This window comes from Colletes gigas, unplaced genomic scaffold, assembly GCF_013123115.1.
Source record: "Colletes gigas isolate AHSC1104 unplaced genomic scaffold, ASM1312311v1 Colletes_gigas_Sc00041, whole genome shotgun sequence".
In the NCBI taxonomy this organism is placed as follows: Eukaryota; Metazoa; Arthropoda; class Insecta; order Hymenoptera; family Colletidae; genus Colletes; species Colletes gigas.
The window spans coordinates 1,175,862-1,191,761 of NW_025106670.1; the positions used below are offsets into that span (position 1 = coordinate 1,175,862).

Sequence of the window (15,900 nt, forward strand, 5' to 3'; positions counted from 1 at the left end):
AGAAAAACGATTGGAAAAAGTGGAAAAGAATCTTGCTAAGCAGATCCTTCCCCTCAAAAGAAATCAGAGACGTTTGCTACAAATTTATGGGACTCAAACTATGGAAAATCTATCTGAAATCAATCCAAATAGTCCCCTGAACAATTTAATACGTTTCAAGTTGACGATGTTGTCGCGATCAACGAAAAATTCAACATTGATGATGTTATAAATGTTCTTAGAAATTATAAAAACTCCAGTTTCGAACCAGATTAATTAATTTTCAAATTTGATATTGGAAAATATTCATAGACAAGTGGAGGGATGCTCTAATCATTCCGGACAGCCAAAAAATTCAACATTGACGATCTAATAAATGTTCTCAGAGATTATAAAAACTCCAGTTTCGAACCAGATTAGAAATTTTCAAATTTGATATTGGAAAATATTTCTAAACAAGTGGAGGAATGCTCTAATCATTCCAACAGCCAAAAAATCAAAAACAAACTAATAGAAAAGTGGATTCAGAGCGTTTCATTCAACAATAGATCAACTAATTAACATAGAAATTAATCAGATTTTTAGATGGAGAATATAAAACTAAAATACAAAGTTTTATGGAAATATATTTTCCTTTCTAGACAAAAATTCAAGAAATATTTTTGTTTTTTAATAGTTAAAGCGTGAACAAATGGTCCTACAACGCTGTTTTCCTGTAAAAAATTGAATTTTCAACACTTTTCTCGATAACAATACTCTGTTTATAGATTGAAGGGTAAAAATTTTGTACGTAATATATTTTCAAGTGATAAATATTCAATTTTGGCCGAATGTTACAGTCATACATTAATGATTGTTCAAAGTTTAGTTTACGAGTTAGATATTTTTAGTTGAAATGTAGGGAAATGGGAAGCTCTCGAAAGTAGCGATAAAATCTGTTAATTTATACGTTATACACATGTTTATCTATTTACAAGTTTATCTATTTCCAAATGTAACAAAATAACATTCTATATTTGCGTTTTATAGTTCCAATAAAACGCAGAGAAAATTAAAAATAAAATGTTTTTATATTGAAATAATCATCTCAACAAAATTAGGTTGATTACATTTGAAATTAGATTATTTTTTCTTTCCACTACTTCCATTTGTTTAATTTCTAACACATTGATCTAAAGTTCTTAAAAAATAACTGTTGCAATATAAATTCATATTGGATATATATCACACGAATCAATTGTTACGTTTAACGAAATAAAAATGATGAATAAATTCATAATAACATTATTAATAGATATGATATTCGAAGAAACGATAAACATTTTATTTTACTTGAAATGAGTAAAAATATCAACTAATTATGGGAAGAATGGAGCGCAAGAAATACTCGCGGAACCGTGTTTATCGAAACTGAGGAGACATTGAGGAATACTCGGTACAATTATGATTGCTGTAACAAAGAGTGGAACGTCTCGAGAGACGCGAGTAAGCGTGTCGATACGATCGTACAAGCCCGGTAAATGAATTACCGATAATTAGAGGACGGTTTTACGAAAAATGGGGAAATTGGATGTGTGCCTTTCTGAATCTTTGTTAATCAGTTCCATTTTGCAAAGCATCACTGCCGCAGTTCCCTCGACGACTGAATCGAGAATTCCAGGGCCGCCAATACAACTAGAATTTCTTCACATCACGCTATCCCTAACATTCCTTCGTTATTTAAACTATTTCATTAATTAATCTTAAACTTGTTACGTTAGCGTTTGTCTCTAACAATATTCCCTTATTTCCACAAATACAGAAACTATTTTCTTATTTTCTAAAAGATTTTCAATGCAAATACTATCAAAAAAGTAATTATATTGATTTGAACAATTATGTAGTAAACAAGTTAATTATGTAATTGTTCTAAATAATAATAGAGCGGATTTTAAAATTCTGACGAAGTTCCCAATATGAATGAATCAATCTTCTTCTATTTTTAATTCTTTAAAATGAAGGATACTCTAAAAATTCTCTAAACGAAGTATTAATAAACGATAGTATTAATTTATTTCGATAGAACTAAGGTAAAAATATTATAAATATATAATATCACTCCTAAGCATGAAAACCTTCATATAGTACTTTATAAATTCATTTAATAGTAGTAGATTCTCGGATCAAGAGCTTGAATTTTAATACTGATAATAACAAGACATTCGTAATGATATTTGATAAAGAATAAACGTTTAAAGTATATTAGAAACGAATCTACAATGGAGGACTGAAGTTAAACGAATGAAACTTGTCGAATAATTTTAGTTTATCGTGGTATTGCGGCCCTGGAGAGTAGATCTAGCTCGGTCCGCATCCGCAGAAGGGTGGTTTTAATTACCCCTTCCATTACTGCAAAACCAACCCCGTTAGTGGATTCATTTAGTCACATTACCAGACCTCCCTTTGCTCCCCCTACCAATCCCCTCTTTCTCCTTCCCTGGCTCTTTCTGTTTCATTCATTCACTAGCGGTTGGTGCATGTTTCAAACCAATATTCAGTTTCTCTTTTCGTTTTCTTAATACAACTCCCATGTCTTCGTGTGCGTTAAATACTGCACTCTATATCGCGCATTACTTCATCGTCAAATTCATTAACTTCACATTAAACCTCTCATTTTTTCAATATGCATCAAACTTCTACTTAGACCTGCAAGATTTAAGATTTTGATAAATGACGAAGCTTTTAAATTCTGGTCTTAGGATTGTATAATATTTGGGATAAAAGTTTAAAGGTATCTTTAATGCATTTGCTATTTTAAATGCTTCACTTCCTATTCAACTAGTAAGAACTAGTTATGATAATTTCTATGTGTAAATCTCTGCTGTTTCTTATTACAATTTTCAAACTTTGAGGTCATTGATCTATTGTTACTGTTTCTAATGCATTAAAGACATCACCAGGTGAATATAAAAAGAGGTTCAATACTGGTAATTGGCTTGTACCATAGAGAGGATGACTTGTTGACTAGGCACCCCCAAACTATGGTTATACTTATTGCTCTAACGTCAGATTACATAACAGTAGGATCTCCATAACTACGATACATTTCTGTTCTATTCATAGTGTTCTGAGCGTACGGTTACGCCAATGTCCCTAAGTCTTGCCCTATCCTACTAAACGGAGCAAGGGCAAGGAGAGATCTTCGCGCTGCTTTATTGCTCTAACGTCGCATTACATAGCAGTAGGATCTCCATAACTACGATACATTTCTGTTCTATTCATAGTGTTCTGAGCGTACGGTTACGCCAATGTCCCTAAGTCTTGCCCTATCCTACTCCCGTCCCTGTAGGTTTCGTTCGCGCCCTTTGTCACGCGATGAAATTGTAGTTGTGAGCACCTCAGCCAATAATGACAATGCGTGTGAGAGCAGGCGTCGCTATTGCGCTACGGCCAATCAGCGTATCTCGCTATCAAGCCCCCGTAATAGAGTTATGATCACGTGCAAACACACTGTAATTATGTGGTAATCACATGGTAATTCGACAGTTATTACTAGACTGCGGATCTTTACGCAAATTCACATTTTTATTAATAAAATTAATGGAACGGAAGCTTCGCAGAGATAATAATTCGTATCTTACGTATTTCTTATATTTTTGCATATTAAATGCATTCTGTAGTTTTTTGAGGATTAATGAACATCCGCAGTCTAGTTATTACATACTTAACAATTCACGATGATAATTACATCGCAATTAGACGGAAATTATCGTGTGTTTACAATGCCATTACAGTGTGATTACACGTTGTTTTATTGTGATAAATGTAATCAAATTATAGTTTGACCAACTCTGATTCTCAGTAGTACTGTATAGATTCCCATAGCGAAACGTTAGGTGTATATTATAGCAATCGTACTAACAAAATAAATAATACGTTTCCTAGGAGCTGCAAAAATTTAAATACGATCATTAGATTGAATTAAATTTGTTTGAGGCTCTTACGGCTTGTTGGCGACTTCATCGATGAGCAATCTATTCTCTTGTAGTTATAATTAATGATCGTTGGCGACCAGTCGACGAGCAACAAGGATCAAAGCGAGTTTCTGGTGGCCACACGTATTTAGGCATACGTTCACATATTCTCTTGTAACTGGTTGCCGACGGCGACTTCAATCGGCGATCTGTAACAAGTTTTAAGCACTCGAATAAACTGTTAGGAACGTAATGATTATTTTAAGACAGTAGAATGTACTTACAGAATTGTAGTTGGAAAATAAGGGTAAGGCCTCTTCGTTTGTTGTTTATTTTTCTCACTTCAGAACACAACTATCTCACAGAAGGAGGCTATCTTCGAGAATCTTGGGGCCCTACTATCTGGTCCCTTTTGGAAGTCAAATTTGGCTTTAGAGGGGGATGGTCCACACTCGATGGCGTCGAGTTGGTACGTTCCCCCTTTCAGGGGGCCCATCTCTCAGGGGTAGGGTGATTTAGGCGATCGTCAAAGCCTTCAACACCCTGATTTGGGAGCACTAGACTATTATCATATGTTCTCATGCTTGATGAGCTTAGGAGGGTCCTACCTAAGCAACAAGTGGATCAGTTGCACCTAGACTTATAATGCAGAGGGGGGTCGTGTGTGGTGTACTGCAGGGGACAGTTTTGGGGCCCCCTGGAGCCCCCTGCTTGGAGGAACCAAGTTTACCCAGCACTCCAGAGAACTCTCAGGCTGTGAGACCGCCAGAATCGTGTCAAGAATGAAGTGAGAATGATTAGAGTGTTAGAACGAAGCGTCCATTCTTTTGTCGTTCTCTAAGCACCCTTGCAACAGTGCTCTTGGAAGGGGGTCGAGGACTTTTGAGAAAGTTGCTGCTTTTGGTCGACTAGCAGGTCAATTTTCCCCAAATTTGCAGTCAGGGAGGGTCATAGCAGAGCTGTGTGTTGTTTCTCTCTGCTATGAACCTCATCTTGAGCGCAAATCGAGGGCTCATCATGCAATGTAGCGTTGTAGAGCTCCTGTTAGGCCACCGTTGTGACAAATAAACATTTGGAGCCCTACAAACGATAGAACTTCGTATTTATACGCCTGCCGCCAAAGGTTTCCTCGATTATCGAGAAACGTCGGTAATGCAGTCCACTAACTTACCCGCACTGACAAGGGGAGCTTTCGACAGGGGAAATCGCTTTTAAAACGATAGTAGGTACAAGCTATAATGCATATCTACTATCAAAAAACCCTAGGTTTCTTCAAAATGGGCCCTCGTTTTCGAGATACTTTAAAAAGTATTTTGTCAAGGTTAATCTTGGTCCACGGTTTCAAATGATCACATTAAATGTTTTGCAAACTGCTTTTTCATTCAATGTTTTGTTACTCAACGTCATTTTAAACATTGCTTGAATTAAAATAAATATTTTCCATAACGTTTTAGATTTAGATTTAGATGGAAAAACAAATAAGTCTTAGTGCCTGCTAAAAGATAGGTTTCTCTATAAAAAAAACTATAGAAGACTTTGGAAGAAAACTTTGGAAGAAAAGCAGTTAGTAAACAAATTTATTATAATCAGTTTAATCAGTTTATGGTACGTGATTCACCCTATAATATGGAATCATTTAAATGAAACTGTGATAGAGGTATAGATAGCAAAAATAAAAGAGTTAATAGTGATAAGTGGATACGTGAGAAATAGAGGGAACAGAGAGGAGGAAAAGTGCGATAGAAAGTTAAAGAAAATGGGGAAAAAAGAGAAAACAAAGAGGAGGAGAGTAAGATAGAAGAGAAGCTGGTAATAGAGCGGTTTCTTGGAGGGTAAAGGGTGCATACAAAATGCGGTTTCCTCGAGCAGTACCATCTTCGAACTTCTGAAGCCGAAGGCCTTTAGCAGCCCAACCCTTCAGCTAGATTGGATGCGTTTAATTACCCCTGAAATATCGTTAATTACTCGGCCTCCGAGTAAGTTCGGGCCACGGTTAGAAGTTCGAAACACACGAATTTGGTTGTTCATTGCAGGAAACTCGTCCTTTTCTATCCTGGTTTCCCCAGATCTACTGATCCGTCGATCCACTGATCCACCGATCCACCTACCCACGATCTACCGAACGGATTCCTCCTTCCTTTGTCCTCATTATTTCAATGGCTACGCTTTTCATCTTCTTCTCTTCTTCCTCCTGTTCCATCCAATATTCGCCAATTTACTTTATGTATTTCCGCGAAAGGAGTACAGCTGCTTACTGCTGCCGAATGCACTTCTGCTTATTCACTTTTTCTATCAGTTACTACAACCACACTCCTCGAAAACTTTATCTATTGTAATAAGCATAAACTTATATATTCTCTTATCTTGTTGAAACATGCATTTTTCAATTAGTTTCGCTGGTAATATTTCTATCCATTTTTATGAAATGATACATCGAGTTTGTTATTTTGATACTCTGTAACATCTTTTCTCGATCATTGTAATTCGTTTGGAGGTGTATAGTACCAAGCACTTTTCTCGCCCCAAATTTTACACTAATTTTATATCTACCATGTACCAAACGATCAAATAGATTCGCACAAAGGAACCATTCTTAGCAATGTGTAAATGATAACAGATAGCGCGCTCTGAGACGGTGTTTAAATGAACGTTAACGAGACCGTAAATGGAACAACACAATGTAGAGAGGCTTGATTAAAATATTAATTGAGGTGGAAATAATGATTCGTTGCGGCTCGGTGATTACATCGCCCTACTGTACTTCGCATCTTTGACTTTTTAATATAAGCCACTGAATAGATTTTCAATCTGAAAGCGATGTTATTCGCTCATTCGCGATAGATTACATTCGATACAAATATCCCAGCACACGAAAACGTAAGAACACGACGAAACAAGAAAACATTTTACAAGTAAAAAAAATTAATTTTTTGGACGAAATTAAACAATTTCCAATCATACTAAAAAAATTATATTTAGTTACAAGGATCGATTGCAAGCATTTTAAGTGAATAGACATATCCCCGAAATCCTACGCGCTTTCGAGAAAATAATTCTTTACCGAAAATCTAATGTGAGGCGTCATGCGAATCTTTAAAATGTCATAACTTCTGAACGTATCGAAGGATTTTAATGTTTGAAGCGGCAAATAACGCGTATTTTGGTGAAGAATATGTAGGCATTATAACAATAGTGAAAAAGTTGTTCCTTAATCCCGTAAAGTTAGAAAAACCCCATAAAAATGGTCCAATTTTCAAACGGCCATAACTCCTACAATAGTGAACATATTTCAATGAAAATTTTTTCTAAAGTAGAGCTCATCGGTGCCTATAAAAAAGTATTAGACATTTTTTCTGTAGAGCGTGAAATAAATGTATTAAAAATGAAAAACAATTTTTTAAGAAAAATCAACCCAGGGGGTAGGTGTCTAAATTTTTCGACGAAAAAAAAATTTCAAATCGTTCTGAAAAAATTATTTCTAGCTAAGGGGGCCAATTACAATTGTTTTTGGTGAATAGACATACCCCCGAAATCCTACACAGTTTCGAAAAAAAAATTCAAATAAATATATCGCGCATAGCACTTTCTTTTTCGTGACTTATTTTTACTTTTCTTCTTGTATACAATGTTCTGCTCAACATAGAAATGTTTAAAACCATACAATATAGTTATCTATTAAAGAGAATACAAAAATTCAAAGTATAAGATGCTTTTTCACGCGAAAAACGTCGAAAAAATCGGTTTTTCATTTTTCCTACTACGGCGCACCCTACGAAAAAATCTGAAAAAATTCAGGGAGATAACCAATGACAATACGCATTTACAGTAATTATAGAAATCTAGTGTCTCGAAAGCTTCAATACGAAATCCGTATTTTTCTGTGTTTTTTTTGCGTTTTCAATTTTTCACACCTAGGATTTGGAATCGAAAAATCGGAGAAAATTCTCAAACACGTATCTCAATAACCACAATGCACCAGATTTTTTTCATAATTTTTCTACTCGATTAAATAGGGGAAATAGGCAGAAATCCGAATTTTCTCAATAACTACCCTTCCAAACAAGATAGAGGGTTCAAATTTGGCACAGAAAGTTTTTTCTTGATGCTCTATCGATGGATCCATCGTATGTCACATTTGGTTCAAGGGCACATTTCACCCCCTTATTCGCTGAACAAATATTATTACTTGGAAATGAGTCGAAACTCTAAATAAAAATTTTGGTGGGAGATTCTGGGGACCAAAATAAGACGAAAATCAAGAATAACAAATTGTTGATTGAGGCTTCGTTAAAAAGTTATTAACGTTCAAAGTTCCGCTTGTAGAACCCTTTTGAGACTTTTCTTCGATCATCTATTATTAACTGAAGAACAGTTAAATACTAAATTCTCCAAGCAAACATATCTGTTTTTACATTCTCTACTTATGTATTTTGTACTACATAATTACTTTAACATTAGAACTATTGACGATTATAGTGTGTTTATTTGTATCGAAGATATTGTGTTCATTTTCTAGAACAATGCATTGGAAAATTTGTAGAAGACAACTACGTAAATTAGACTAAATATAGGGACTCGTGGAACAAGCAAGCATGGCGCATCAGTTTCTCGATTACGGTTTGAAAGTCCGAAACAACAAAGCACAAAACACTGATGTACTCACGCACCCTGTAAGTCAGCGGAGCATGTGTAGCCTACGCGATTAGTTTTCATGAAAGGTGATTTTAATGGAAGCCCAACTGTTCCCCTGAGTTTTCAACAGACCCCATGTCAATGACTCCCTTCTCAATTGTTTACCCTCCACCACCAACCCCTCTATCTTTCCTACAATAGGTCATAGATTACATGAGGAAATTACCATTCAAATTCTGTTCTCGCTCATTCTTTTATACGACGGATAAAAACAAAAACCCTTGCAATTAATTTCGATCGATTAAAAGTCACTACAAATTCATTTACGATATTAAATTAACGTGGATGACATTTTGTTTACATTTCTGTTTCTATCCTATACATGATAGCTTTTGTTGATAAATGTTATTCTTACATTCTTACTTCGTGGAGTATTTACTACTAATTTGACAATAAGTATAGTAGAGATTGGATGAAGATATCTACCATACGTATTACGATGTATAAAAGGAGTTTATTTATATATAAGTGGAGAGAAATATTTGGATGATTTATTTCTAGCCATCAATTACAATCTCAAATGTATTATTACATACTTAGCATGAAACGAGGCAACAGTTTTAGAAGAAATGATCATTGATAGCTTAACGAATCATATTTCCACAAGGCAGACTGTTTATTTGATTAAAAAAGAGCAATTTGACGCTGTGGATCAAGCTCCTTTGATCAACTGCATCAAACAGTGTCCCATTGCGTCCCCAATATGTCCACTGTGCGTGGATATGCCTGGAAGACCCACAGGGCACCAACTGGGGTGCCCCCTCCATCGAAATCCGCAGGTTGGGCCTGGAGGAGGCACCATAGAAGATGGAGGCCATGTTCTTTCAGAGACTGGGCCCCCATGAGGCCCCTACATTGGCAGGACAGACCAGGTAGGCTGTCCCTCAAGATGACACAGGTACTCGCCAGGTATGGTTGCTTTGGTGAGCACCTGTGTCGAATCAGGAAGGAGGACCCCAACTTCTACTAATTTTTCTCCCTAATTAAATTACTAATCCTATCCTCGTCAGTCCAATTGCAAGTAGAACAAATATGACAAGAAGTTATGGAAGAAACAACACAAATTTTCAGTGATTTACAGTTACCAATTACATTATACTATCAAGCTACATATCATGCATATTTTTGGCCTATCTTAAGGTTTGACTAATCATTAAGAGTATGTTCTACGCGACAATAATTTCAATTAGACCAACGAATGGAAGGGAAAGACGGTGCAGAGGGTAAGAAGGTATAAGGTAAATTCTGGACACTCGTTTTCTAGAAGAACGATTCGCGGAATCCGAGTTTTCTCGACGCAGCTACCGATTCGAGTAACCAGAGACGAAAAGGAACGATGGTGGGAGGCCAGACGTGGCGATCGGTTCGAACAATACCCATTGTCCAGCATATCATTTTCACGATTTTCCATCGGTCGACTTTCAACCGAGGAAGACTTCGTTCGTAGCTACCGATGAATATCGTTCCTCGATTTTCACTACCGCTACGATACCAGCACCTTCTCGTTTCTCTTTGGTAGACCGCTCGAGCGGATGAAACGAACACAATGCCTTTTGTTTCTCATCCTCAACGCTTATCGACGCGGAGATTCGTCATCCTCGAAGAATGAATTTTTTATAAGGTTTTCAATCTTCCTTTTCGTTAACAAAAATGTGGTTTGCTAGAAATACGTGCACGTTACATTTCTTATTGCATAGCGGTATCAACATTTTTGGACAAATGGATCTTTTGTCGATTCTTTCAATTTCCTTCTCCTTTATGAATCTCATAGTGACTATTCTGAAACAGATTGAAACTAAACTCGAGTATAGCAACCCAGTGGTAGATACATGTGTCCATAAATTCAGGGACGACAAGAGTTACTCTTCTTGCCTTCCCTTCATAGTTACAAAAGTATTTATTATTAAATTTATATTACATTTTAAACACTTTTAACTATGCACTTGTATGCAATTGATACAAACGTGGTATAAATACAGTATAAACCGATTTTAAATTCGGGTAAAAGGGGGCCTCAAAAATATACTTTCACATACTTCGCCCCCCTCTTCGCAACTTCTATGTTATATTTTTCTAATAATGTCAAGCTTGTTGAACTTGTTTAAATTCTATATTTCGAAATTTTTGAGCAATTGAGATTCAGATTCAAATATTATTTATTTACGTTTCTTATACTTTGATACACGTTTTATTATATTAATTTAATTATTTAAACAAGTTCAAACTTTTGACATACTTACTAAAATATAGTAGATACGTGGACATTAGTAGGAAAATAGAAACTGAATCTGCAGAGAGCATGCAAGTATACACAATCGAATAAATTAACATTCTTTAGGGGATTGGATAAAAAAGGAACATAAAAGCAAGTGTTAGTAAACACAAGTAAAGGAGATTCTAAGCAAAACAAATTTATATGAATTCAACGTGAATAGTCATCTGTATAGTGCAGTAAATTTTTAAGAATTTGCCTCCATTTTTCAGGGAAGAATGAAAGAAGCAAACCTTAGTAGTTTTCATCCACTATAATTTGTTTAAAGTTGAAAGGATAGTTGAATTATGAGAACGATGGGACAACAGATGTACGGGAAACAGAAAGGTGCAAAAGAGAAAAGATTGAGGAGGGGGGGTAAAGGAAACAGTGAGGCATTCGTTTTCTCCGAAACTCTAGAGTGACGGGTAATCATAATTTCGACAGAGTCGGTAGTATTCAGAGATTGAGATATATAATAAGCCCGAGGCTGCGTTCGTATCACAGAGACAGTCCGATACGAGTGAGTAGGTACATTATACAAACGGAATACCTACCCCAACCTATGCCAACCTACTCGTTCATTGGCATCAAACCAACTACTACTACTACTAGCATTCGTTGCCACCACTACTCGCTCTCTTATTGCGTGACTCTATCCTTGAAAGCCATTTCCACTATCTACTGGGTGATTTTTTAGAATTACTCAATTGTGCGTAACCAATTCCATACAAACACCCTAAACGTAGGCACTAAAGTTATTTCTCCAGTTCCTTCAAGTTTAAAAGATAGAAAACACCTGAATGCTACCTTAAATGTTGCAACAAATAAATTCAATTGACGAATTCAACAATTTCGTAGATAATTAATTCAATAATTCGTGGCTGAACATTCATGAATTAGTGAGTTTATTAATATTTTCTATAAGAAACATTTAATAAACACATTTACCTATGGGCTGTTCAGTTACAGATTATTTAATTAATTTATGTTAAAAAATTCTACTTTTCGGACACAGAATAAATGTACACTAAAGATTGAATAATTAGTATTAAAATGGAATTAATGGTAAATACGAAATTTATAAAAGAACACATACAAGGTAGAATGCCCCCTCAACACTAGAACTACCAACAATTATAGTGTGTTTATTTATACAATATTATTATTATATACAATGCAATGGAAATAAGTATTTGTTCATTCTCTTATAGAAAATTGCGATAAATTTCCAAAAATTCAGTCCAGTTTTTTTACAGATTTTATTAGAAATTACGAATGATTTTGAGTGGTTTGGTAGTTCTAGTGTTGAAAACTGTGAATTTTTTCGTGGCCATTTTTTAATTTATAAGAAAATGACGAATATAGTGTAACGAATATAGTAACGAATAAATTAGAAAAAATAATAGGAGTTGAAAGCAGAGAAATGAACAAATTGACAGAGAAATAATGGCGACGGTTAGTGTCGGTCTGGATAGACCTGTAAAAGGGGGCCATATATTTTCATCGAGCGTGCTGCTAGTTCTATCCAAGGGAGCGGAAACAACAGGGTATATTATGGAATACTATCCGCAATAGGTTCCACAATCTCGGTAGCCATTGTTTCGTGGTACCTACAGATGTGCTCCATTGTCGGTCCATCGGTACTCTTGCTCGAAAAGGAGAAACAGAAGGAAGAAAAGAGAGACGTTTACGAAAGGAACGTATCAATTCTTTGTCGCATCAGTATATCTCTAGGTTTATCTAACGGGTGACGAACCTCGAAATTCATTCTCCTATCGTTGACAAAAATTAGTTTAAATCAACGAAAAATGTATGACGATAGTAAAACCTAAAACAGAAAATGTAATAAATTTTCTTACTAAAAGAAAATGCAAAAAAAAAAAGGCCCCTTAAGACACTGCTTCTATGCTAATTTTTTCTAATTCAAATTACACTCATAGATCAATAATTCATCTATATCTTTTCATTTGATTTACTAGATATACTAAACTTGTATCAATCACAAAAGCACATTTCTTATCTAACAGACTATTTGATAAACTTTATGCAGTTTTATCAGGAATATATGAGCCAGTTATTATGAAAGTGACCTAAGTCATGGAATCAAAAAATCGAGATTTAAACTTTTATCATATTAACTACATTTCATTGTTATGGATGAATTTTTGTCAAGTTACGTAAAAAAGTCATTTTCATTATTATTATTATTATTATTATTTCTGTTTTTCCGTGGTAGCTAATATCAGTATCAATGTGGAGTCTCTAATGCTCGCCACCAGAGGGCTAGCGCTCTCACAAGCGCTCGAGCGACCCCTCGATTACTATACATATACAAAATATCTTAGACTCCCCATTCACCCCTATTAAAATAATAAAAAGTAACTTTTATTGAAAACTAAACAAAATTTAGTAACTAATTCGAGGGAAGACCCTCGGGGGGCACCAATTGAGGGGGGCCAGGTTGTGCCCCCCTCCCAGACAGGACTGAAGAGGAAGGGGAAACGACCACTACATGACCATGTCGGAAAAAAAGGAATTAATGTTTTCCATGATGAAAAATCTAATTAAAATCTATGTTAGAAATAATTCCATCTATCATAAGACTGAAACACTGCATTTTATTTTTCCGACATAAGCGAATTTACAAACTGTAATGTACCCCTCTCAACAATCCAATATGTACAATAATTAAACGCTTCGTCGTCTCGATCCTCCGAACAAACCCAATTCGAACCTGTAAATTGTATTTACTTGCTATATTTTGTTTCCCTCTCAGTTGCATTAAGACTAAGTTCTCTTTTGGGTTTATTTTAATCCTTAAGACATAAACTTTTGACCAAGATATGTAAGTATTACTTGCTCGCTTCTCACCTCTACAGAAAACTGGCAATCAAAATTCAATATCTCCGGAATGATTGGTCGCACATGACTTTTCCACAGATATTTTTATATACTCGTATAGAAACTTTGTGCAAAATTACAGCCAGATTGGGACATGCTTTTCGGAAGTTTATCTAAAAATCCTATTAAAGATAACGTCAATCAGAATTCACTGTCAGCTCTTCACAATTGTCCGCGCTTTCTTTAAGCGGTTTGATACTCATGGTCCATAACACTGGTGAATCTGTATTGACGGTTACTTTGGAACTACCGTAAGTATTCGAAGAACTTACTAAACCCCCAAACTGCATAATCGCATTATCTGAACAAACGAAACATTCTATCGTTATATAATATTATTCAGAGACAATTCTACGATCTTTAACAGATTACATTAAAACAATCAACATACTTAAATTCCATTTTAAACCAGTTGTTGTAATGGAATTAATAGGTGCACCGACCGGGAAAAGTCCACACGGACTAGTATTTTGCACCAAAAGATTAGGAATATTTATACTGTGAGAACCTGGTCTCAAAAGCCACGTTAACGAATTATTTGCAATTTGTATAATCTAACATAAATGGAAAACAAGCAGTGGAATGAAACGTTTTCAAACAACACCAATACTATGTCTAGTACAATTACCTGTACATCTTTGATAAACTGATCGCTCTTATATAGCGTATTAATATTCCCAAGGAGATGATCAAATCGTCCCGAAGTTTTTACAAATACATATATTGCCTTTAACTGCAAATACCAATGTCCCTGTTATTGTACGTAATTTGGACAAAAGAATTTCATGAAACATCCGATATTACCTTCATGTTTGCTTTCTCATCTAATTCTTTTATCTGAATCAAGGCCTTCGTATAATCTGTATGATTTTGATCAGGTGTCTCGACAACCACAGAACCCATGGATTTCATTTGTTCAAGAACTATTGACGAACAACTATCCAAATCGCCGATAATGAAATCTGGCACATATTTCCTACATGTTTCATTCAATAGGTCGATACCATGTTTTTGTAAATAATGTATCCACCTAAGCGTTCCACCATCAACAGTGACCCTGACCTGAGCTTAATGTTAAATCTATCACTAAACAATTTCTGATAAGGTACGTCGAAACATTCCTAGCGAATGGACCGTTTACCGTATTTAGTAAAATATTAGGAGAAATTTCATTCGATACATGTTTAACAAATTAGCACTCGACTTCCTGGCATTTATAATTTACAACATGAACCTTACTTTTTTATTGCACTAGAATCAGAATTTTTGTATCTAAATCCTCTATTTATTAACGTACTTAATTTTATATTCCGATTTTGTTATTGTTATTTGAAAGAAATAGTTTGGGTCCAAAAGAAGTTTGAATCTTTTCTTTAAGATATGAAAAACATACCATTTTCCCAGATATTGAGTAAAATATCACGATTCCATGAAAGAGGGCGATTCAGTATAACTACAGCATATTCATAGTGCGTGGAAGGATTGAATATTTTAATGGGATCCCAAACCGTTTCGTTTGGGTCTGCATCAGGTTCCATAATTGGACTCGCGATGAATTTCCTTGAAACAAAAAATATTCAAAGAATTAGGTTATGAAGCACAGCCCGCGAGCATGCAACTCAAATCTTCCTACCACTGTTAACAAATTTTGAATTTGTTACAATTTCGTACACACATCTTCTAGCAGTTCTAGGTTCTATTTTCTATCACTTCTAACGTCTCAACAATTTTAAATTAAACGTTTTTCACGAATAGAAGACGTTATGTTCACTCTTCAAATTATGAGACAGTAATGGCGATTCGCGGAAATTTTGGACATGCGCACTAGAATTTTCCCTCGTCGGATCTCTTTCTGCGCATGCGTTCTGCCATAGATGTACTTTTGGCGCAAAAAGAGATTCATGGCGGGAATTTCAATATTTTGTACAAAATTGAACTTTCTACTTCAAATGCTCGCCAATCACACAGAAATTAACTTATCAAAAATCCCCTACGTATTTCTCTAGCTATACTTATGCAGATTAAGAGGAAATTTTTTGTTTTTGTCTCTTTCCCTGTAAATTCCTTAAATTTTGTTCCTTACTGGGATTCAACGGTACCCTAAATTCTAGTTACGTGTAT

At 35.2% G+C, this 15,900-nt stretch overlaps 1 protein-coding gene across 3 annotated transcripts; it reads right to left on the minus strand.

The window, feature by feature from the left end:
- Window positions 1–13,489: 13,489 nt before the first annotated feature.
- LOC122402885 (thiamin pyrophosphokinase 1-like) lies at window positions 13,490–15,563 on the minus strand. 3 transcript variants are annotated; one of them, XR_006259558.1, is made up of 7 exons: window positions 15,413–15,563; window positions 15,173–15,339; window positions 14,584–14,846; window positions 14,408–14,512; window positions 14,171–14,333; window positions 13,750–14,080; window positions 13,490–13,612 (listed from the first exon to the last, which is right to left on the minus strand). XR_006259558.1 is itself a non-coding variant. In XM_043406043.1 (6 exons), exons 2-6 carry the CDS (start codon window positions 15,315–15,317, stop codon window positions 13,917–13,919), a joined length of 840 nt encoding a protein of 279 aa, XP_043261978.1. In that variant the 5' UTR covers window positions 15,318–15,339; window positions 15,413–15,563; the 3' UTR covers window positions 13,623–13,916. The 3 variants fall into 3 exon arrangements, 1 of the variants encoding a protein (XP_043261978.1); XR_006259559.1 differs by lacking the exon at window positions 15,413–15,563 and having other exon boundaries at window positions 14,584–14,841; window positions 15,173–15,300; XM_043406043.1 differs by lacking the exon at window positions 13,490–13,612 and having other exon boundaries at window positions 13,623–14,080.
- Between the last annotated feature and the right edge of the window lie 337 nt (window positions 15,564–15,900).